Source organism: Stigmatopora nigra, chromosome 17 (assembly GCF_051989575.1).
Source record: "Stigmatopora nigra isolate UIUO_SnigA chromosome 17, RoL_Snig_1.1, whole genome shotgun sequence".
Classification (NCBI taxonomy): domain Eukaryota; kingdom Metazoa; phylum Chordata; class Actinopteri; order Syngnathiformes; family Syngnathidae; genus Stigmatopora; species Stigmatopora nigra.
In genome coordinates, this window is record NC_135524.1 from 5,049,269 (window position 1) to 5,072,925 (window position 23,657).

Consider the following 23,657-nt stretch of genomic DNA (forward strand, 5'->3'; position numbering starts at 1 on the left):
TATTTTAAGATTTACGCAACAAATAACTAATTTTATACCTTGTACTGTGAAACATGAATTACTCCAGTACTGAAAGTAAAACACAATCACTTCAGTAAAAAAACAAAATATTTATTTTGAAATCTATAGTGTACAACACATACTAAAAAAAAAAGAAAATATATATTTACGTAAAAGAAAATAATCCACCATGATTGTCTTCACCACATACCAGTGATTGATTTGACTTAAGAATATACTTTATAAAAATTATATATTGTTTGTAATCGCAAGAAGCTCGAAAAGACTAGAATATAAACACCATTCGAGAAATCCAACCTAAATATTATTTCGAATTCGGTCAAATCTGTCACAGCATACAGTACTTGATCCACTGGCACCAAAAAAATAACACCAATTTCCAAGAAAAATGTCATTAATATTTTAACATGGTGACCCATAGTCTAAAAATAGGTATTACACAGTCACTTCTGCAGTTTCATCAATTTTCCAGAGACAAAGTTGCAAACAATAAGGGAATTTACCTCAAAATACTGATTTTCTTTCTGATAAGCCCATTATTTTTTTGAGTTCCTGTTGTTTTGTCCATCTGCAATCTTTAGGATGTATTATTTTTCAAATATCGCATTAAGACAAGGCACTCGAAAATGTGCTATTTTCCCAGTATGTAGTATTCCTCAATGTAAACTTGAGGTTGAGGACACACAAACACAAACAAAATGACATGACTGACCTTATTTTCTATGTAGATGAGCACTTCTATTCATGGTGGCGTAGAAACAATGGACAATAGCACTCTCTGTAAAATATGAACTGATAAAAATACCCAATTTCTCCCAACTAGAATGTTCATACAACATATTCTATCCTTAAAAGACAGACTTAAGAATGAAAAAGGCATTAGCGAGCACACTATTAGGAAACATAAACATAAAAAGCGGTCTGTGGGTTTTAACTATGATACAAAATTGGAAGCTCGACTTTAAACTGAATTTTGTTTCCATGCGACCCTAAAATATACTTTACGATGAGAAGAAATTAGTAATAAAGGACAGGTGGAAATGTGTGTTTTAGGGAAAGGGTTAATTTCACAACAATAAAAGGTAAAAGGTATGTGACTGAACCCAACATTTCCCGGGAAGTGCATGCTATAAAAGTCACAGTGAGGTTTTAAGTGAAGTGACAGCATGTTGGTCATTCTTTACAAGGCAAGTCCAGTGCATGTTTTCAGAGACAATAAAAGCAGTGTAGAATAAAAATGTCATACTTTATACCCCATTTTTTGTTGGACTATAACTCTGTGTCCTTGTATTTCTGAGTGTTGTAGTAACCTCTCTTATTATGGTCAGCCAATTGCCTGCGGTACTCGGCTTCGTCGTCTTCGTGAGCTCTGCTCTCCGAGTAATGCTGCCTGGATGGAGTTTGTGGCTCTGGATTGGAGCTGGAACTGAACAACATAAAAACAAGCAAAGGGAGGAAGGAATTTCTTACATTTGATAGTTAAAATACAAGCTTCTTATTACTTAAAATGAACTGCTTCTCTTACCCGATTGGCTGAGGACGGTTAAGATTGTGTTTGGGCGCTTTGACTGGGATGGCATAGATGTCTGGATGCTTTTGGGCGATTTCCAACTGCAGGGAGAGAGGGAAAAAAAGGCCCAGATATGTCAGAACATCTTAAAGTAAAAAAAAACAACAACAACTGACCAACCACGACCCACAAATGACTTCCTCAGACATGAGGTTATGCAAGAGTCTTCTTGGTGAGTAACCAAGCTTTGCTTTATAGGTGCTAAAATGAAAATAGTGTCCCTTCTAATCTCCGCTTTAGCATGTGAATGCAGAATATGAAGTTGTAAGTAGAGATAATCTTTGAAATAATTCAGTATATTGGATATGAGATGGATGGACCCAATCTGCTTATCTTTAGTTTGCACGCTGTCGTGGTGTTTTGAGGTCACACATAAATGGATTTGTTATAAACTTCCTTGATTGTCGGGAAATTGTACCTTACAATTAGCAAATCATAATGTCATTAACATCAACTCTAGGAAATAAGTGGTGCACAGTGAGTATTAAACATTGCTTAAATTAACGTTGCTGCCCACCATTGATAAAAAAATGAATGCATCTATTAATATTAATTAATATTTGATTCATATTTAGAACATGTTCTGTGTCTCCACCTAGTGGTCGAAAATTATTGAATTAAATGCTTTTTCATTAATGGGCATGGATATTCCATCATCCTTAGGTAATTAATACTCGGTTGGGGTCAATTGCTATTGAATTTTTATAATTAGAAGTGTTGCTTGGTTCCAAGACTCTATTAGCATCAGTGCATTTACACACAACTCACATTGAGAGGTATCTTGTAACGTATGGCTTTTATTCACATTTGAAAAGATATCTGATTACAATCTGAAAATATTGGCTTTTTGTGATTGCTTTTGTATATTTAACATGCTATTAAATATTGCTATATTGTTCCACCTAAGTGTCAGAAAGTGCTTTTTAAAAACAGCATAAATTGAGTGTGAGTATCCTTGTGGTAAATTGGACTATAAATAAATACAAATACCAAAATTCAGGGTAGAAAGTAGGGATATGACAGTGTATAACTTTTCACAACTACATGTAAACTCAATGGGTTTTAAAATATTGGTATATATTTGCTTTTATGGATGGTGAGGTGTATAAGTATGGTGTTATTCTAGATCAGGAGCAACACATACTCGAGCATTTTCTGCTTCCTGCAGTTCAAGGAGCCTCTGAGCACGAGCCAGGTGGTCCATCTTCTCAAAGGCCTTAATCTTTGGAGAAACAAAATGCCGAGTTATATTTTTATCAGTTATTCAGTGACATCCCTTTGATCATGTCAAGTTCAGTTTGATGACATTTGGTTGTTCAAAAGAACACAAATGAAATGGAAAATATATATATTTATATAAATAAAAGGATGAAAGCGATGGGTGCTTGATGTAGAATTCGTAGTCAGACACATACATTCAATTACCTGATCCCCCTTTTGCTGGATCACACATGAAAGCCATGAAAGTGGTAGGAGAAAACAGTGGAATAAAAAAGGCATCAAAAGTAAGCAAAGCAATGCAGCAGAGCCAATTAGAAAAAGCAAAGACCTTAACAAATTGGACTAGTCAGTAACATCTGCGGAATATTCATCAGGATGTTGCAGGTCTAAAAATAAATATGACTGAAGTTATGAGTGTGATAACAACCTTGCCCAAGAAGGATTTGTTGGCAGGATCCTCCTCCTTCTCTGAGTTTTGCTCATCTGACATCTGGTTGAGACGGGAGATGGTGGGCTTCAGGGCTAGTGGAGGGGGCAGAGGCTTGCCCCCGCCCATTGCATCGCTGCTGATGGTGCTGCTGGAGTGCGAGTCATAGCTGCGTGATGAGTCAGTCCGAGTCTGAGCACGCACCTGCCGTGGAAAAATACCATGTAAGGGATGTTTGTTATGCCATGCAATGCTATGACTAGTATATGGAATGAACCTTTTCCTAAATTGATCATGGTGAAAACACATTTTAAATAACTAAAAAATAAAAACAATACAATTACTCTGTATTCAAGACAATACACTATGCATCCTTAGATTTTTTTTACCCCCACAAAAAAGCAGTTATCACTGTCATTGTTTCTAAAATAAAAAAATAAAAAACATACATACCTCTAGCATTAATTTTGAAATACACACCACATCCAACCAGACAAAATAATTAACTGTGTATCTCATACATGGCAAAAATCAGGCTAGCTTGCCAGGCCATGATGTTGTAGATGACAAAATTAACATTAACTTTCAAGGACTACACTTACTGATTTTGACGTGTTGCACTGATATCCCTCCTTACTCCTGTTAACTATTCCAATACTATACAGATCACGTTTGTTGTTGTTGTATTTTGACTGTGAGTAAACTTCAAGCTTCTTTGGCTCTCACCTTTGGGGGTTCAGGGACAAAAGCAGGGGGAGGACTAGGCTCTCTATTTAGCTTCTCTCTGCTCCCTGACCTTCTTAAACGTGTCCGGGGTTCAGGGTGGGGCTTCTACAGACACACACACACGAACACGGACATGCATTCAGACAGGTGATACAAGAGGAGTGGCAGGGTTGTTGTTGTACCTCAGTGGTCTATAAATAAAGGGTATTTAGATATATACTCTACTCACGTCGTCGGGAAGCACAGGTTCCGATGACCGACTAATGGCTGAGACGTGGTGTTTCTCATCCATCGGCTCATCAAGCTCGTTGTCGGTGTAAGCACCGCCCTCATCGGCGGTATCGTCGTAGTCGCTGGTTAGACGGCTGTCCATGCTTAGGTAGTCTGCGCTCATTGCTGATAGGTAGGACATACGGTCGTCGTGGAGATCTAGATCGGCTTCTGAACCGTCTAACTGCAAAGAGAAATTAAAATTTATGTTTAAGTATTACATTTTTAAAAAAAGCAATTAACTATGAATCATTTTTGATTAATGCCAAGTCCTAATGTGCTATTGAATGTTAATGTCAATCAAAACAATGGAATTTGATGTAGTTTTTCACAAACAATTTGAGAATGGACTACTGCTCTTAAACTTTTGGCCTTACCTTGCCTTCACAAACCCAAACAGCTCTGTCTTGCTGCTCCCGAATTGAATCTTTTACACTGCCATACCATGCATCATTGGCCGAGTTGAGGTCAATGGAGTCTAGATGAGAAAAGGTGGGAAGAAAAAAAAGATTGGCCAGGCAGTCATTGTCAAAAAGGCTTTTGTTACAATAAAATGGCTAAAATGACTTTTACCATTTGGAAACTTTATCCCCCATCAACTGTTTGATAGAGTATCATATTAACCCCCAAAGCAAGAACCAGATTACATTTTTCTATGAGTGCAGCTGTAAAGAGTGACAACCTTGTAGATCTGCTAGTGTTTTTCCAAATATAAGCAAAAGTGCAGACGGTGAAGTGGGAGATTAGATTGGCAGTGACGGTAAACAACAGCCTCCCAGTGGTTAAACATACCAGTGAAAAGATGTGAGCAGGTCTTTCTCAATTTAACACACTGTTCATAGAGTTTTCGTGCACTGCGGGTGGATGCAGGCAGGAGGCGGTTCCTCATGGTTTTGACTCCTTGCTTGCTGTCTGGATTCAGGAAAATGACAATGGGATACCACTGGGTGTAATTCAAGGTGTCAACAGCTTTAGGGGTCACATCCAGCAGTGCATGGGCTTCCTAAGGGGGAAAAATCTTCTGTTACACAGTGGTTTAAAAAGATGGAGAAATAAATGTCCATACCTGTTCAATAATTTGCCGAATTGTGTTGAGTCTCACGACTCCGGCTGATTTCTCACTTCCGGCATCCTTTGGCTCAGTTTCTTTAAAAATAATTCACAAAAAAAGAATGTTAAACCCCAATGTTCACAGTATATTGACCAAACTGATAAGCAAATATCCTAAAATACAAGTTTTAAAACACTTACTAGCAACAATGAACTCGTTTGGCATGTCATTGGCCAGTTTTTCATTCACAGCATCGGAAATGGGTCCAAATATGACCACAGGTCTCTTGAAGCCAGCTGAAAAGAATAAATAGCTCTTGGTCAAAAGGAATTCTAGCAAACCAACAAGGAAGCATTGCATTTGAGTTAATGAAGCAGAGTTTCGATACCTTCTCGTAAGACAACTCTCTCATAGGCAGGGAATCGTGTAGCAACCGGTGCTGCACTTAGATCTTCTCGACTCTTGCGGAGATCTTTTTTCTTAGCTGCTCTTTGTCCTCGGAGTCTCCAAAAGTCTCCTCGGTCGTTACCTGAAGCAGCTCGTGCAGCATTCTGGACGTTAGCCATTTGGTCTGCCCTATGAAATAAAAGACAAGCATGTCAACTTCATTTCAGAGTTTTCAAGACCACAAATTGTGGTCGCATGTTTATACAGACCTGCTTTTATTAGGAATGATGCCCTTCTCCAACAATTGGTTTTCTTTGTTTGTACGGACGGCCAACCAGTTGCCAAGCTTGCCATCATACAGTGTGTCGGTAACTTTAAAAATTTCTCCTCTGGAGAAAGGAAGGCTTTGAGGAGCCTCTTTTTCAAACTCAAAGTGTGTCCTGATGAAGAATGAATCACCTCTGCCAGATGCCAAAATGTCTTTGTATACTGGTGTAAAAAAAGAAAAAAGTAAATGAGTATGCCATTTTTTAACCAATCATTAATTGCTAAAGGTAAACAATTCATAAGCACTAACTTCCCGTCAAATAATTGGCTTTAAATGACATCCAATCCATTTGAAGTGAGCGGGATGGACAAACAATTTAAATGGATTGGACGCCTACTAGTGATTATCTCATATTTATAGCAGATGGCTGATTTAGTATAAACATTTTCCCAATTTCTACTTGCAAAAAGCAATTTGATGTTACTGTCTAAAACCTGAACTACTCAGATTTATTAAAAAAAATAAAAAATAAAGCAACTTAAGAGCTCCACTGTCAGTCAATTTAGAGACATATGAACATGCAATACCTTCTGGTTTGCTCTGTGCAAGGATGGTCACATCTTCTCCTTTGGGTATCTCGAGGAGATAAAGTACTGCATCTTCTCGGACCATGCCTCTAAAATCTATATTGTTCACCTAAAATATAAAACGGAAAGGTTAGACCAAAACAACAATGAACTGTATGTGATGTTCATTCATTTCTATACATAGTACAGTCTGAATTATCATAATCACTGAAATCTAACCTTTACAAGCTGATCACCGGTGCGAAGACCTTGCACTTCCGCTGCACTGTCTTCCTGAACGCCCGCAATAAAGATGCCAACATCATTCCCACCTGCAAGCCTCATACCAACACTCTCGCCTTTCTGAAAACGGACCATCAATGTGTTTGGCCTGGAAAATGCAAATAAAAAACAATAAAGCATCAGTTTACCGCCAAATAGAAAAGTGCAAGATGTCCACTATATTTTGACTGCAAGTGGATTGGACATCTTAGTGCCATCAAATGGCACTGAAAGATAAGCATTCACAGTGAAAAAGTGTATGGCTGGTGCGACTCATACTCCAAAAACACGGTACTATGAAATAAAATAATAAAAAATATCCTATATCCATATAGGAGCATTAAATTATTAGATGAAGCTACTGACCCATATACTTCTTGGTCCTCTTTACTAGGCTTGAGTGGCACTTTTGGTGGAACCTGAATCTTTGGGCCAACTGTAATCGCTTCGAGTGCAGAAACACAAACGTAGCAAATTATTATATAACATGAATGATGGGTGTGACTCAAGATTTGGAATATTGCCAAGTAGACTCACTTGGTGGTGTTGACGACCTTGGCTCCTCCCTTTCGGCGGGCAATGGCTGTATGTCTTCCACAGCTCGTTCAAGACCTTTAAATGGTGTTGGAGTCGCACCCATTTTAGCCAGCCTATTTGGTGCATCCTCTCTGTAAAGAAAACAATTAAAATTAGTGGCCATCATCGACAGTTCAATTTTACAAGCATCAATACAGTACAATCACAGCAATTTGACAAGCTTTTACATCATAATCTTTGCAAAAACATGTTTTTCCAGTTTAAAATGATCATTAATGAATACGGAACTATCCCCTAAGTTTTCATTTATGATGTTACAACGAAGAATAAAATATTATACTTCACAAAACCAGGTTATCTTTTTAGCTCTTGATGACAACACTCAGGTACAATCAGGTACCTCGGCTTCTCTCGGAGCCTCTCATTGGACGAGTGGGAAGAAAGGTCTGAATGATGACCTCGTCTTTCTTCTTGTGGCGAGTACGAGCGATATGATTCTATCTCGGAAATGTCTGCAACAAAATTTAATGACAAGAGATTGAGGGTGAAAAAAATGTTACATTCCTTAAATCAAATAACTTGAACCACAGGGTTTTTCAGCAAAAAGAAAACAACATTAAGTGCAATTACTTGTAAGGTTGCCTTAAGAAAAAGTTACTGCAAATTCTAGAATGGGGTTAAAAACCCAAAATAAAACTTGACTGTTTTTCACAGCAGTTGAATACAGGTACACATCACTACAATTAGTGAATGCACTTAAAGTAACTAATAATTTTAGGGCGTAAAATTCTGCAAGTGTGCACACACACCTGCAGGCACATACAATAAACCCGTATTGATTTTCAAAGCATGGCACTACATGGGCAGAATGGTGTGAACCCTTACATGATGAAATTCTGTCATATCCAATAGCAGGATTATGGTGGTGGATTAGTTCACCCTGCCAAAGGCGGGTGAGAACCTTCACATACACAATTACGATCACACACTCACATTCACATGAGTGAATATGCACATTAACACACACGTACACACACACACACACACACACGTAGTTCCAAAAAAAAAAAAAAAAAACAGACAAAATGGGTCACAGGGCTTCTGGCTGTTCCACCCTCCCTGCAGATGTTTGGTGAGCAAACGCATCTATTCACACCACTTATCTAGATTCGATTGGACCAATCACAGCGGAATTCTAAGTCACGTGACATTTAAACTAGGTATAAGAACTTGCTCAAAGGTGGAGATGAAATGAAAATTGCTCGGCTGTGTGTTATTTAGCTCAAAAATGTGACGTTCTGGTCTGTGGTACTGTAAAATAATGTAATAAATAATGTAAAAATAATACTATGAACTGATGTGAAGGTAAAACCTTTATTTAAATGATGGAAAATCACAAAACAATAAACAGATTAAACATTTCTCCATTGTCAATTGATTTTCCTGCAGTCGATATGTTAGGGATTTATATACTTCAAGATGACTGCCACATTTGTACTACACCGGATAGGACCTGCTGCTTTTCAGTTTCAAGTATCTCTCACCATCAAGCTCTGAGTCACTGTCGACCATCGGTGGGACTCGGATCAGCACTTGCTGCCTGTCTCTCTGGACCACCAGCTGCAGCTTGCCACGAGACTTCTCGATCAGTTTTCCAGCATCGCTGAGAGACAGGTTTTCAGTCGCTGTTCCATTGATCTGAAATTCAAAATAGGATGCGTGATTATACAGTGAGGAGCAATGTAGACAGTAGACAAAGTTACTTAAAAGTATCAGAATTCTTGAGAAAAGTCAAACCATAATTCCCATTTGTTAAAGAAATGCAATTGTTGTTCATTTAGTGAAAACATTATAGTCTAGGCTCATTACAGATTAAAACGTACCAAAGCCTTTCATAAATTTGGGATAACATGTTGTCTGTTACCTTAAGGATTATGTCTCCTTCTTGTAAGTTTCCATCTCTGCTGGCAAGCCCAGTACTCGTCATCTCTTTGATAAACAGCTGACTGCCTAAACGAAGGCCATATTCTGGAAGACAAAATAATAATCACTCTGATTAATTGCTCATAAAACACTATAGTAATAAATGAAATTCATTTCTTTAAATGAACTTCATCCAACAGCATTGGGAAAGTTATAAATAAAACATGGACCAAACTGTATATGGTTGAATTCTACCATACATATAAATTACAGGAGTTTTTCCAAGAGAAATCAAAACAATAGAATTACTGTATTTTCTGCACTGTGATCTATTTTAAAATGAGTTTCATATATAAAAGGCGCACCAGATTATAAAACGCAGTAGTAGTAGTAGTAGTAAAGGATTGTTATATATCCACTAGATAGAGCTGGAGAAGTAGTGGTTAGGAATTATATACATAAACTTGTAGATGGGATAATGAAGTAATTTCATACAATAACTAATCAATATTAATCCATCTATAGGGCGCACTGGCAGCTTTTGAGAAGTCTTTAAGTTGCACCATATAGTGCAGAAAATACTTGTACTTAATAAAGAAGGTATCATGGTGTCTCACCTTCGTTCGGCCGGTTCTTGAGCAGAAGAACATTCAAAGGTTTCTCCAGTGGCTCTAATTCTCGAGCCGGACGTGGCATCGGAATGGGCATGGCGACAGGCGACGGTGAGCGCTCCAGTCGGTCCCTGCTACCTCCTCTCTTAAGAGGCTCGTCGTATTTCCTCGGATCGGTGGGATTTCGCTCTCGACCTCTCTCAAAGCTGTGGTTACGGCCACGGTTGCGACCCGGGCTACGACTGTCCCGTCTGTAACGCTGCTCAGGACTGTTGTCACGGTCGAGAGTGCGTTCACTACGATAGCGCCGGTCCGGGCTGTAGTCACGGTCCAGGGCTCGCTCACTGCGATAGCGGCGATCGGGACTGGGATCTCGGTCTAATGTGCGCTCGCTGCGGTATCTTCTATCTGGGCTGTAGTCACGGTTGAGCATGCGATCGCTTTTGTGGTGGCGATCGGGGCTACGCTCTCTGTCCAGGGTGCGACCTCTGCTACCATCTCGCTTGTACTGATGGTCGGGGCTCAGGTCTCTCTCTGTGCTCCTGCCCCGTTCTCGTCGGTCATAGTTGCGGTCATAATCGCGCTCACGGGTTTGGTAGCCGGAATCCATGTATCCACCTTGTTCCCTCTCCAAACTGTGGTCCTGCCTGCCGCTGTATACACTGCGACGATCCTGATCGTAATCGTCAGTGTAGTCGTTGTTGAAAACTCGATCGTCAGGTGATCCCGGACGATTCATGGGGTTTACAGGGACTTTTCTTGATCTTTTGACAGTCTGTTGGTAGAAAAAAGAAGTTAGACTGACTCTTATGAACAACCACACATGCTGTTTGTATTCTATTGATAGTGATGTTATCTTCATGGGGTTTCTTTAGTCCATATAACTTACAATTTTTGCAACTTTGCCACACTTTCTGAGGGTTTGGACAGCGAAGGAATGAATGACTCCATCCATGGGAATGGCGTTGACCTGCACCACTCTGTCATTCTCACTAAACATGATACAAAGACACAGTATGAGTGAAAAAGAAGTGGGTCAACTTCATATATCTGCAGAACCTCCTCATTTGAATAAAAAATCTATTCATTTTCAGACTTATTGCCTAGCCCTAGGTCTTTGTTTGTGGTCTCGTCTATGAACTATCGGATTTTTGTCCCAACGTGAGGATATGGGACATCCCCTATTGATTGTGCTTTGCAACACTCAATAATGCCCTTCCTTTCTAAAAGTAGGCTACTTATTTACACAACTTTTTTTCAATGTTCAGTTGTGATTAATAAAATGGATTTTAAGATTAGATAAGTAAAGTATGAAAATGATTCATACTGCTAGTACCATCTATGACTTATGAACACAGTAGAGTTGCTAAGTAATGTGTTTTTTGGCATTTGTTTTTGTGAATAAAGATTAAATAACAATGATGATAACCCCATTTGCATTAATATTGTAATGAAATCTGAGTAGTTTGTCAAATCCCAGTGTGTGCCAATCAAACCAGGCACTGTAAATGCATGATGGGAAAAAAGTATGTCAAATATGGTGATTAACACAAAAGTTCTTTTCAAAAATTGAAATGAAGATAATTAATAACCATGCAGCAAAAGGATCTTTGGGAATGAAATATCCATACATACAATAGCAAGCCATCAGCTGGTCCTCCCTGCAGGACATCAGACACGATAATGGATGTCTCGCCATTCTCCTCACTTGGGTTATCTCGGCCTCCTGATACTGCGATGCCAAAGCCCATCTTTGGATCCTGAGAAATGTTGGAATGAACCATTAAAAAATAATGCAAGTGTTTGGATCTATTCTGTTTCTCTATGTGTGAATGGGTGAGGGGGATGCATGCATGTGAGAATTTCTGCAGGAAAAAAAGCAGTTCAGTAATCCTTGTGGTGTGTGTCAGCTTCCACTGTGCTACCATGGATGTATGTCATTGTGATAGCATTTAAAAGGGATTTTGGACTCTGTAATTACATTCGCTAGTACTGCAATCACATGGGCAGTTCAAAGCTGCTATGCTCATTGAAATTGTCTTCTATGCATCTGTGATTAAAAATTGCTGATCTGAAAATTCCTCGGGTTAGGTTAAAGCTTAAGATAAAGGTGTGATAAAACTAAAAGTAAAGACGTTTGGCTGTGTTGTTGGCTTGCTGACTACCTGCCACCGTTCCAGTTTGCGGTGATGAGATTAGTTCAGAGATTTCACGAACCCTTTTGCTTGATCCCTTCCATCTGTACATAAAAACACTCGACTCATTCAGTACATTCTGTCTAGAGCAGATGGCGAAGTGAGATCGAGGTGAAGAGAGAATATGGAGAAGGCTATCTCTTTCAGTGATATACATATTAAAAAGAATATTTGTTGTTTTGCAGAATGTTGGGTTCAAGCTTGTGAAGCATATTCTAAAAAGGTGTGCATCTCTGATCTTGGAATTGTCTTCAACTTTTGAAATCATGTCTGATCAGGAGGAGTTTATATTTTAAGTAGAGTAAATTCGATAGTTATTTGTTGAAAATTAGCAATTTTACAAATGCACTTTGGCTTGAAACAGATGAGATTTTGATTGCAAATAAAAGAAAATGAGCCAATCAAAATCTGAGATAATATTAGTAAGATGTATGGGTATGATTTTGTTTTGAAGCTCTATAAATAGAGCATCTTTGTAGAATAACTGTCTACTTTGGTACACAAAAATAAAGCAATAATTAAAAGAGAGCCATTTACTTTGGCTATTGTTAAAAAGATGACTAAGTCTGCATCTCTTGTGCGAGTTGACATGGATGCTTCTTCCCATAAGTATCTTACTTAACACATAGTAGAGGGGAATAAAAAGTAGGCGTGTAGAAGTGTGTGTGTGTGTGTGTGACAGATGGCTGTGGTGGGTTGAGCGTTGGAGGTCAAATGCATGCAGTAAAAGACTTTTTGTAAACCCACTAAATCTGTTTTGGTGGCTACAATTAACTTTAGAACAAAACAATGGGTTCACCATGATGATTAAGTTCAAATGTTTTGTCTGGACCAAACTTAAAAACAAATTTAGTGGTTAGAACTGGGGTTAATGCTATTTAATACTGCAACACATGTCGGCATGCAATATCAAGATGTCTATCATATGTGCATTATGTATATTATTATGTTGATGCATTGCAAAAAAATGTCACATTTTGAGTAAGTACAACTTGATAATTTTTGTTCTAAAACTTGAACTGGAATTTTGCATGAAGAATTTTATACTCTTTAATGTTGATTTTAATTATTTGCACTTCAAGTTCTTTCAAAATTGGTTGTTTCAGCACCTAGTGTACAAATATATTGTATATAAAATATATAGTAATATGTTTGGAAAGTCACCACTCATTTAGTAAAATTTTAAAGGAAAAAATATTTCATAGTATTTATGTGACTATATCTTTCATAAATAAACCAAAACATATCAATATGAAGTTGGGTTTTTAAGTCTGTTGAAGACTTACACCAAAATCCCAAGAGACACATGGTCATGAGTCATACGTTCACTGCTGGTCTAAAAATAAGGTGATTTTTTTCACCAGTCTATAATTTGTCATTTAAATAGCACATCTCCCCCCACTCCTCCTTTCTTCATGAATCAACATTGCCACTTAAAATATAATATGCATAATATTTTCCAAACAAAAGGCAGCAACATGACTCAATGCAATATTTAATACAATAGAGGAAAATTAAAACCAGAAGCTTATTAACTTAATTTCAATAATAAGCATCATATGCCTTGATTTTTAACTGATGTAACCGAGCATACCTTTTTATTTTGAATTGCATTTTGCAGAGTTGTGATTTAGAAGCAGTTATATTTAAAATTTGTCATTGTCATTAAGAAATTTAACACATTTCGTTAAGTTACCGTATCTAAATGGGTATTTTATTTCTTAAATGATTCTATAAACTGGTCATTCTACTCAAACTGTCCAGAAAGCATGAATGGATGTTTATTAATGAGCTCAATCTTACCAGAAATCGGCACCGACCGGATGAACCATAATTCTAAATTAATTTTACATTTCATAAAAAATCAGATTAATGTTGCCTGATATAAATATTCCATTTGTTACAAGTACAGTTGGATACACACATTTATTTGCTGGCTCATTCCAGCATGTCAGTTTAAAATTGTATGCAATATGAAAATCCCGATAGGCAGCGCTAATCTGTGTTTATTTGTAATTAAAAAGAGAAAATGTGCTGATGGACTTACCCTCTGCAGGGTCACCGTATACTGTTCCCAGACGGTCTCCTCCATGACGGGGTTCTAGAAAGAAGAAGGCACGATTACCAACAGTAATTTCACTGTACTGTTTAATAATGAAATGACAGAGAGGCACTTCGTTAGTGTGCGCGCCGTTGTTACACAACCAAAAAGCTCTTAAAACAATGACAGTAGAGCTCCATCAGGCCTGACTCCCAAATTGCAAAATTACTGAAATTATTTATAATACATCTAGTGTTTTGTTCTTGTTCTTTTTATAGTTCATAGCAAAGTCAGAGACAAGAGCCCAGAGGAGGATACTAAAATACATTTAAAAGAAAAAACAAGATGAAGACAGTTATCTTTTGAATAGTGATAGTTTTTAAACAGATTCTTTTAGAGAAGCTGAACATATGAAATTGAAGGATAAATCTGTTATTTTTTCATCTTTTTATAATCTAATTTCTATTAAGATCTTAATTCCTGTCCATCAAAAGTCCAGATCACTATTTTCAGTGTTCAAAACTCAACAAAAACCCACTGCCACAAGATTTGAGTTTTTGCAAACTATCTACAAGTTCCATTTGAAACCATATGTTTTAAAAATTACAAACTAAAACTCACACAACATTACAGTATTAACACACAATGCAGGAATTCCACCAAAGCTCTACCATTGATGGAAAAAAACAAACAAATATAGTAAAAGTTAGCCATATTAGTCTAAATAAATCTAAATAAAAGACTCACAAGTCCCTGCAGAATACGTATGGTTTTGACCGCATGAGCCCATTTCCTGTGCAGGTTGAGAACAGTCTTCATTTCTGGCACCCTGCTTTTCTCCTTATCGGTGTCTTTCCCTGATCACCGCCAGCGGTGCTCTGGCAAACTGATGTGCGCCACAGACTCCTCCTTGGCCACAGCTGCACAACCACCAGCTGCTCTCTCCCCTACATCTGCTTGCCTGCCTGCATTTGACGCAAGCGCGATTCTGCTGGCCTACATTCGGCACAAATCCCAGTGTTGGTAGGGAGCGTAAACACATGGACCAACCAACGCCTGTACGGTCAGCGGTGATTAACCTTTTGAATGTGGATCACCTCCACGGCGACATTTTTTTTGGGGATTTGATGCTGCAAAATAGCCAAAGTTCCGGAGAACGTTCACATATCGACACAAGCAAACTTTTTAGGAGAACAATTCAAGGTGGAAGCTTGTAATTTGTAAAGAGAAATGATTGACATCATTTAAATTATATGGATGATATTGAGAGTTAATGTGATGATGTAAATATAGTAGAGGTGTATTTATAAACCGATTTGAATTGGTTATTGGTTTATTATGTTTAAAGTGTCAGTGCACTGGTCTGCCAAAGCCTGGAGTGAAGAAGTGATGGTAATTATTGGATGTAATTAACAACCGTAGCTCAAACATGATAAGACAAGTTATGATTAAATCTATCATTAAAACGACTGGCAGCAATGCATTGTGCTTAGTTGTATGTTGACTTGAATTTAAATTTTAATCGTGGGTTTAAAAAAAGGACAGTGAGGGAGATGAAACAAAGGGCAGTCTAAAATTAAATGATACATTCTTCAATCCGATACATTTCTTAGTTGAGATTGGCTGCTAAGGGATAGCTTGTAGGATTAACTATCATTTCCCTGAGTTGAGTCCATTATATAACAATTTCCACAATAGAGGGGCAAGTGGAGGGTAAAGTCCAAGTCACCCTTTGAAAAATAAAGCAATATTTGAGGTGCTTATCCTGTACAAATAAAAAAACAGAGGGGGAGAGGAAGTGTGGAAGGCATACAGTTAAAATATTGTATTCAATCTAGAACCCACGTCTCTGGTTGGATTAATACATAAAATCCATCAGATTATAGAAATGGCTGTAAATTAATAAAGAAAATATATGATACAGCATGACAACAGACAATCAAAATGATAGATACAACGACTAGAATATAACCTTCAATATCTTGTCTATTGCATTTAATAAATTCAAACAGGCAGTGGGATTTCATGAGAGGCGACATGGATCATAAAGCATTTCAGTTTTTATGAGTTATTCCAAAGTAATGCTTTCAAGGCAATGCCAAGTCTGATGTCTAAATTTCCGTAGAGGAATGACTGTTTTATCTAGCCTCTTGATTATATTCTAAGCAGTAAAGCAAGCACCGAGGATATGGTCAAGATATTAGTTTATTATAAATACATTTTCCAAAGCGGACTATTCAGCGCGCACATAAACATTGTCCAATACTGCCGTCTTGTGGACAAATAAGGTAGTCCAAAACAAGGATGCGCCGTCATGAGATTACTTTACACAAGAACTAATCTTTAAAAAATAAGCAATAAAATGTAAAGTTGAGTTCGCGTTAACCCATAAGTTATGAGGACGAGTTATTTAAACAGATCAATGTATTTAGCACTCATCTCTTACACGTACGCAACACGATTAGGAGATAATCAACGATTACAACCCAAATGTGGCAACAATAGCACCAAGTTATCGGAGCTAAAATCTAAATCAAAGAAATGTATCATTATACCCTCTGTCCAAAACTAATATACACCTAATTAACTATATATTAGAGCTGTAGAAAGCAGGTGCAACAACGCCCAGTATGACTTTGCGATTACCGATCACCATCTATATCACAACATTATTACTTTACTCCGATCTGTAGGTAGACATTGCTATGCATTAAGGCACTATAACAGCATAGTGGGAAATTAATAGCAAACATAGATTTAGTACTTACACTGAAATACTGAGTAGCATATCTGCCCAGGGAGATCAGCCCCCCTCCGTTCATAGGCATCGCGCACTTAGCAATGGCTCAAGATTTGAAAATCGGATGGTTCCGCACAAGTCTATGCGATCTGAAGCGACAGGATTTCAATCTTGAAAACAGAAACTCTCCCCCCCAAATTACATCATTCGTTTCCCAAAAAATCACGAGAAGAAAGAAAAAAGTTAAGTCACGCACGCAAAAAGTAAGGCCGAGAACGCTTGGCTTGGGACAGATGATACCAAATGGATGTAAGTGAAGGGGTGTGTTGAAAATCAAGCTCAAATATACCATGGAGAAAACAAATTAGATGCATTATTTTTCATCAATGTTTTAACATTTATATTAGTGAGGTTTAAGGTGATTCTGATGAGTTAAATTAACATTTAGAATGCCAGTTAACAAGTGTATAAGATTATAACTATTGCCCTCAGCAAAGATGGATGAGTCCAAAATTCACATTGATTTAAAGGCAACCTGCTGTGAGCCTTCTAGACAAGCAGTACAAACAAGCATTAAGTACAGCAAGTAACACAGTAGCAGTGTGCAGGCCATTACATTGTGTCCCCTTATATTTAATAAACCATCATAGTGATCATTAATTAGAATTTGAAAAGCTTCTCTATAATAGCTAAGAGAATTATGATTTTGTTTTCACTTCTCCAACAATTTGCACATCGCCACAACAATGCATGGATGAGGAAATGACTGACTAGGTCATCTTTGTGCAGATCACAAAACCAAACAATAACAATGAGCTATTGAATAACATACAGTGCCATGTGAAAAATGCATGTATGCAATGAAGCATGAATATGGAGGAAAATAGATTAGTCTGTGTGCACCACCTCCAATATCTCATCGTAGTAACATTGTTTATATTTTGTTTCAGTATTATCTTGAGAACATGGTGAAGGACACAAAACACCAACTGTATTAAAAAATGCAAAATAATTTCCTCCCGATACCGTAACAAATTCTCTCAAAAGATTTAAACAATGACCTCACAAACATGAGTTAATCTGCATTAATAGCCATGTCACTACTTAATTATCACCCTGAAAGCAGGAGTTTGTCAAAAGAGATTGTGTTCAAATAAGGGAGAGATGTCTAGAGTAATAATGAGCTGGCCCAAGAAAAATCATTTTTCATACAGTGTAACAGAAAGAGTTGGATCTATTTTTAGAACAAAGAAAAATAAATAAATGCAGGCAGGCAGACGTTATCTCAGGCCAATACAGTGAGCTGTACTGCATGTTAAAGCATCAGAACTGCTTTTAGGAGACCTCAAAAGGATCACAATCAGATTCAATTGGTTTAGATGAACATAGTTATTCTAAAAACATCTCAATAGGCATGCAAGCTAAATTCAGAAAAGCATCTTTATGATCAAGTTATGGTAAGATGTAGGAGGTACCAATGTATTGCTTTCGGTAGAAATAATATAAAAATCAACATACCATCATAATAGCCGAATAACTGCGCGAAGAGAGGCGACGAAGATATAAGTAATGGGCTTCTCGAGACCAGCAGAACTTGCGACTGGACTTAAAAAGAGCAGAGGTGGTCTGGTCAGATCCAGGCTGGTCCCTACGAGTGAAAAAATAATTAAAATCATATGCAATAAAAGAAAAAAAAGCTGCATGTGTCGTCGCTCACCATAAAATATATATAATATGTACAGAATCTACAGTATGGTCATAGGAAATGGACATAAATACTAATATGATACACTGAAATATTTGTTCATTAGATTTTTGATAGGCAAAATTAGTTGTGGACTGCAGTGGTGTAAAAACAGATTCAAAAATGGATTGAAGTATTTTGTCTGTCTCTGGAGACTGTCTCTGGGCCTGGAGTAAATAGTTTTAAAAATAAATAGATTGGCACTCCTTTAAATTATCTTGGAATGACAAATATAAGATATGAAAGAGATTATACAAATGGATTTAAAGGCAAACATTGAAAAAACTGACACAACAGGTAGCTTTAAACAGTAAAATGACACCTGAACAAATATATGGTAAGTAAACATGTCAAACAGGTATGCCTTCACACCAAAGCTAAATGTTTCAACATTGCATTCGAAGATAAAATGACTAAAAACAAAACAATAAACTGATACATTTTGCCTTGCATATGTATACACATCAATAACAATAGAAGATAATCATTTGTGGTTCATGTTCAACCTATATTTAATTACATACAATACAAAGACAAGTTATTCAATTTCCAAATTGATTAACTTTTAGTTTTTATCTTAAGTTATGACTGCAACAGGTAAAATATCTGAGACCGCTGGTAGACAAAGCTGAGAAAGCTGAAGAAAGTTCATCAAAGACCCAAACCTGTGCTCAAGCAGCAGTGCTGAATCGTAAAATCTTTTGATACACTGACACTGTTTTGTAGACAAGTAGTGGCGAACACATGACAGAACGTGCCGTCTGTCTACGTGCAGAACAGACTTGTCAAAAGTATGAGGAAGACATCTCTTGTTACTTCTGAATAAATCTACTTCAGCAAAAGCTGACAGTGAGTTGTACATGTGTTGAAAGAATGACTCGTATGACATGTACTGGTTCATATTTTGGGCGAAGCTGAATGTAACACAAGTGTATTTTAGCTTCATAAACTTGTTTGTAATATTAAACCAGTCATGACCAATCAGAATGGACTTTAAATACTAATCTACTATCCACTGTCCTTCTTTTGGCTGGAGCGATTACATGGATTTTTCGAAGGCATGACTCCCCCGAATAAAGCAATTGATTGAGACTCATCCTATTTTGTCATTTCCAATGTTTATGTTAATGCAAACTCAATTTTATGTGTACATATATCAAGTCATGGTTTTACTATTCACATTAGTTAATGATAACAAAATAATTTAATGTTATAGATAGCAATAACATTGATATCCAAAACCTACATCACACTTTGTCTAAAATTAAACATCTTAACAAACAAGCTCTGCATTGGACCTACACAACCGAACCCACAAACTACTGAAACTCACCCAGGGGGTCTCCATAATTTCCTGCCTGGTGGTAGAAGCTCTCGTTTGTTCAGAGGTACGATCCCCATTGCTGCTTGCATGATCGTAATGAACTTCTTAAACTTCATTTTAAATAAAAAAACTCCTCCAGTGCAGAGTATCAAGCAGATTGCATCATCGATTAATAGTGTCCCATTTTCTAAAGAAACCCAAAACCATCTCCACGTGCGTCCTCATCTCTCTCACCATTGCAAAAGACTCTCTAAACTCCTTGCCGTGTCAAAGCACACCGTCTCTCCACGCTTACAAGCCTACAAAGCATCAACGTAGCCGTGGCGTGACTACTACGAGTCCTGTCTCCGACCGTACACTCTGTCAGATGTCCTTTTGGCTTCTCCCAGTGGTGGAGGATCAAATGAAAACAAACGGCCACGTTCCTGCCAGGCGGCGGCGGCGGGCTGGCCAAGAGAGGATGACGGCACGTCACTCTTACATAATTGTGGAGCTTCTCTGAATATTAGACTAATGAAAACACAGCTTCTGCCATCACCACGGCGGCTGCTGCTGCTGCCATGGGGATAACTGAGGAATTAAGCCCTTGACAGATCATGCATGTTGCCCGCCCCCTTTTCCTCTAATCCCTCAACCAGGCTAAATCTTCTCACCATTTATACCCAGACAGAACTATACTACCTCACCCGTGCTACCATACACATCCGTCAGCTATTGCTGACTCTGGATGGCGGGGTTAACCCGGGACAGAATTTAATCTTTGTGTGATTGAAATTGTAAACACAAATTTCACTGCCCTAACAAATGGAGGAGCATGTAAAACATTTTGCGACCATGGTTACTGCAGCTGTTGGATTTTCTGCACGGATTGTGCTTTACCAGAATCGTGGGTGAACTAGAGTCAATCGCAGCTGGCTTTAGGAAGAACATGAACGGGATTTAGTAGAATAGAAGAGTTTGGGTGTTACGATGGCAACGAGAGTGGTCACAAATTTCAGAAATCCAGTGCAGTCTCGGATATGAGGAGTAGCTATTTTTGAAAACAATTGGGCAGCAAGAGTGCAAAAGGAGAAAGGAGGTGGGTGGGGGGACTATATAAGGTTTGGGAGGTAGGCATTAAAAATAAATCTAAAAATTAATGCGGCAGAAAATTAGTTTATTTTGAATAATCTGCAACAAAATTGCAATTGTTACATTGCAGTTCATATCTAGAATATTTTCTGTAATCTTCTTGGATTTCTAGAATGTTTTATCATTAAGAAATTGTTTCATTGCATATTTTATTATGGAAAGCAGAAGGAAAAATGAATGATAGTTTACCAATTTGCACATATACTATCAGGCAGGCGCCAGTAGGTTGTTGCTACAACACAATAAGATAGTCACATGATGCAGTGATTATACTGTGCACCCAATCCTATGAGCCATTGGCCACATGAAGAAGAATTGTGGGATTATTTCAGTTGCATATAGTATGGCTATTTTAAATCAATATGAGAGCTTTCATTGAATTTTGCAATAAGAAATATTCACAATTTCATCGTAATTTATGAGCCGCCAACACTCAATTTAACAGCATGATTATGTTATGTCAATATTTAACATGGCATTAATAGTAAACCAGCTGCAAGTAAGCCCAAGGAATGAAGCAAGTGAAGCGATCTAACAGCAGGATGTTCTGTTGCCTCTGGAGAGAACAGCAGTTTGTTATTTGGAGATTGAATACTCAGGCTTAGAGGGCAGCGGTCAACACAAAATCAGAATGTTTCTAAGCTGGGTGAAACTACAGCTGCGTGCATGTCTCCAATGATGTGGAAGTCTAAAAAAAATACAAGGAATATACTGTAGTTAGGGAAAGGGACTGATTGATGTGCTGCTGCATTTCTTTAAGTGTTGCATTTGCAGGTGGCTGTTGTTTACATTTGCAACAAACACTTACGCTTAATGGTGGTCAAGATTAGGGAAAGTGTAAACAATATTTTGACACGTGCCCGTATCTCATATAATCAGGTAACTGCATGGTTTTTGTCAATTTTTTAAAATTGGACTTCATTTACCATGATGAATTGCTATTCTTACATAGTGACAATGTATTTTTTTGCTCATCCTAATGCTTTTATATAAGCATTTTGTTTCTCTGCCCTTTGTCCTGTCCCACCATGCTGTTACTAAAGGCCAAGGACATTATGCAATGTCCATATGCAATGCATGTGCAAGCCAGATGGAAGGACACATGCCACTCACAAATCTCAGATGTGTGTGTTGTTTTCCGAGATAGAGACGGTCACAGTAAGGAGTATTTGTCAATTACATGTGAAACTCTATAAGGAAATACTAACTGGATAGATTGCTTGATAAATACAAAACCATGGAGAAAAGGGATGCTCAATGGCTTAAAGTTAATATTCTGATTGAAACAAAAACAAAAATCAAAATTGAAATGTGCAGATGATCACTGAGAGGACATAAAAGCATTAACAAAAGGACAGCAGCTGGCATGTCTGACAACACACACACATACACACACACACATCAAAACAGCATTCTAACAACAGCAACAAAAAAAAAAGATTCCTCTTTCAGGCCAATCAAAGTAACACAGAGCAAGACTTGCAACACAATATGCAGTAATGTTACTATAATATACTCAGCAAAGGTATCACTTGCCCGGGGACATCGTGACCCTAAAAATTCACAGAGCAGGAGTGTATTATTCACCGTAGACTTAAGCAATCAATAAATGTTTTATTTTTTATTTTTTTGGATTATTTTTAACTCTAAAATTGTTTTGTAGCCGATAAACCTCAACAAGTCCATCCAGTTGCTACTTTTAACACAAATGTAACAATAAGAGAATCTGAACATTTCCTTAAAGAATGTTCTTCTTAAATATCTGAATACTACTTTTGTGCCTTTAACAGTCTTTGCCTGCCTGATCAGAATAATAGTCTAAAATTCATAATATTAGTCTAATCTTTGGACTGAAGCAACCGTAGTGCGTAGTATATTATAAGGTCATCAATGAGCTCCCCAGGCCTAAGTGGGTTTCCTCCTGGTACTCCAGTTTCCTCCCACATTCCAAAAAAACATACACGGTAGGCTGATTGGACATTCTAAATTGCCCCTATGCATGAGTGTGCATGGTTGCCCATTTCCTTGGCCCTCCCCTGCCTCTGGCCTTGAATCAGCTGGGATAGACACCAGCACCCCCATAACCCTAATGAGGATAAAGTGGTTCAGAAAATAAGATTAGATGAGATCAATGAAAAGGATGTAAGGAATATAAAATGATGAAATAGTGATGCAAGATGATCAATAATTGGACATGAAGATCTGAATAACATATATAGTTGCCCATCCCCCAAATGCTACAAAAACATTTAGAAAAAAACACTGCTGTGAACTACAATGAAAGAAAAGGGTAAATATACATTTCAAATTCAGTATTTGAACAAACGATCAAAACTGGATCCGTGTGGGAGTGGTACAATGTCTGAACATGCCAGCAACGACCCACAAATTCAAAATGGACATTTAAGAAGAAGGCAGCAAAATAGAAAAAGAAAGAAAACAGCATACCTGGTAAAACTTCAACAGGCAAAGAAGATGAATGCAGCAATGTGGGAGCTTGAAACAAAAGTGCACAAAGGATGGATCTTAAACTAAAGTCTATATACGTTTTTTTGTGTTTGCAAAATGTGCTAGGATCAAGTAAGCGCTATTTCCTGTTTCGCCCAGGTATGTGCAAGTGTG

The 23,657-nt window shown here is 37.7% G+C and overlaps 1 protein-coding gene across 8 annotated transcripts; it reads right to left on the reverse strand.

Moving 5' to 3' along the window:
• Positions 1–90: 90 nt before the first annotated feature.
• On the reverse strand, positions 91–23,647 carry tjp2a (tight junction protein 2a (zona occludens 2)). Of its 8 annotated transcripts, none has more exons than XM_077736695.1 (26): positions 23,484–23,647; positions 18,355–18,484; positions 14,103–14,156; positions 11,496–11,620; positions 10,750–10,852; positions 9,867–10,635; positions 9,251–9,354; positions 8,871–9,024; positions 7,727–7,838; positions 7,327–7,457; positions 7,156–7,234; positions 6,748–6,898; positions 6,529–6,637; positions 5,943–6,162; positions 5,675–5,862; positions 5,487–5,582; positions 5,302–5,381; positions 5,028–5,238; positions 4,613–4,713; positions 4,195–4,419; positions 3,966–4,070; positions 3,240–3,443; positions 3,017–3,031; positions 2,736–2,813; positions 1,547–1,632; positions 91–1,447 (listed from the first exon to the last, which is right to left on the reverse strand). In XM_077736695.1, exons 2-26 carry the CDS (start codon positions 18,358–18,360, stop codon positions 1,291–1,293), a joined length of 3,663 nt encoding a protein of 1,220 aa, XP_077592821.1. In that variant the 5' UTR covers positions 18,361–18,484; positions 23,484–23,647; the 3' UTR covers positions 91–1,290. The 8 variants fall into 8 exon arrangements, with proteins under 8 accessions (XP_077592821.1, XP_077592816.1, XP_077592818.1 ...); XM_077736690.1 differs by lacking the exon at positions 23,484–23,647 and adding an exon at positions 19,914–20,460; XM_077736692.1 differs by lacking the exons at positions 3,966–4,070; positions 23,484–23,647 and adding an exon at positions 19,914–20,460.
• Positions 23,648–23,657: the final 10 nt, after the last annotated feature.

What these genes read in the sequence shown, in the direction of transcription:
- tjp2a (XM_077736690.1), bottom strand. Translation starts at nt 20,020, where the DNA reads ATGAAGTTTAAGAAGTTCATTACGATCATGCAAGCAGCAATGGGGATC. An exon ending in TGCACAGAGCAAACCAGAAG is followed by an intron (nt 6,163 to 6,528) that starts GTATTGCATGTT and finishes TTTTTACACCAG; the next exon opens with TATACAAAGACATTTTGGCA. An exon ending in AGGAAGCAGAAAATGCTCGA is followed by an intron (nt 1,633 to 2,735) that starts GTATGTGTTGCT and finishes CTCTCCCTGCAG; the next exon opens with TTGGAAATCGCCCAAAAGCA.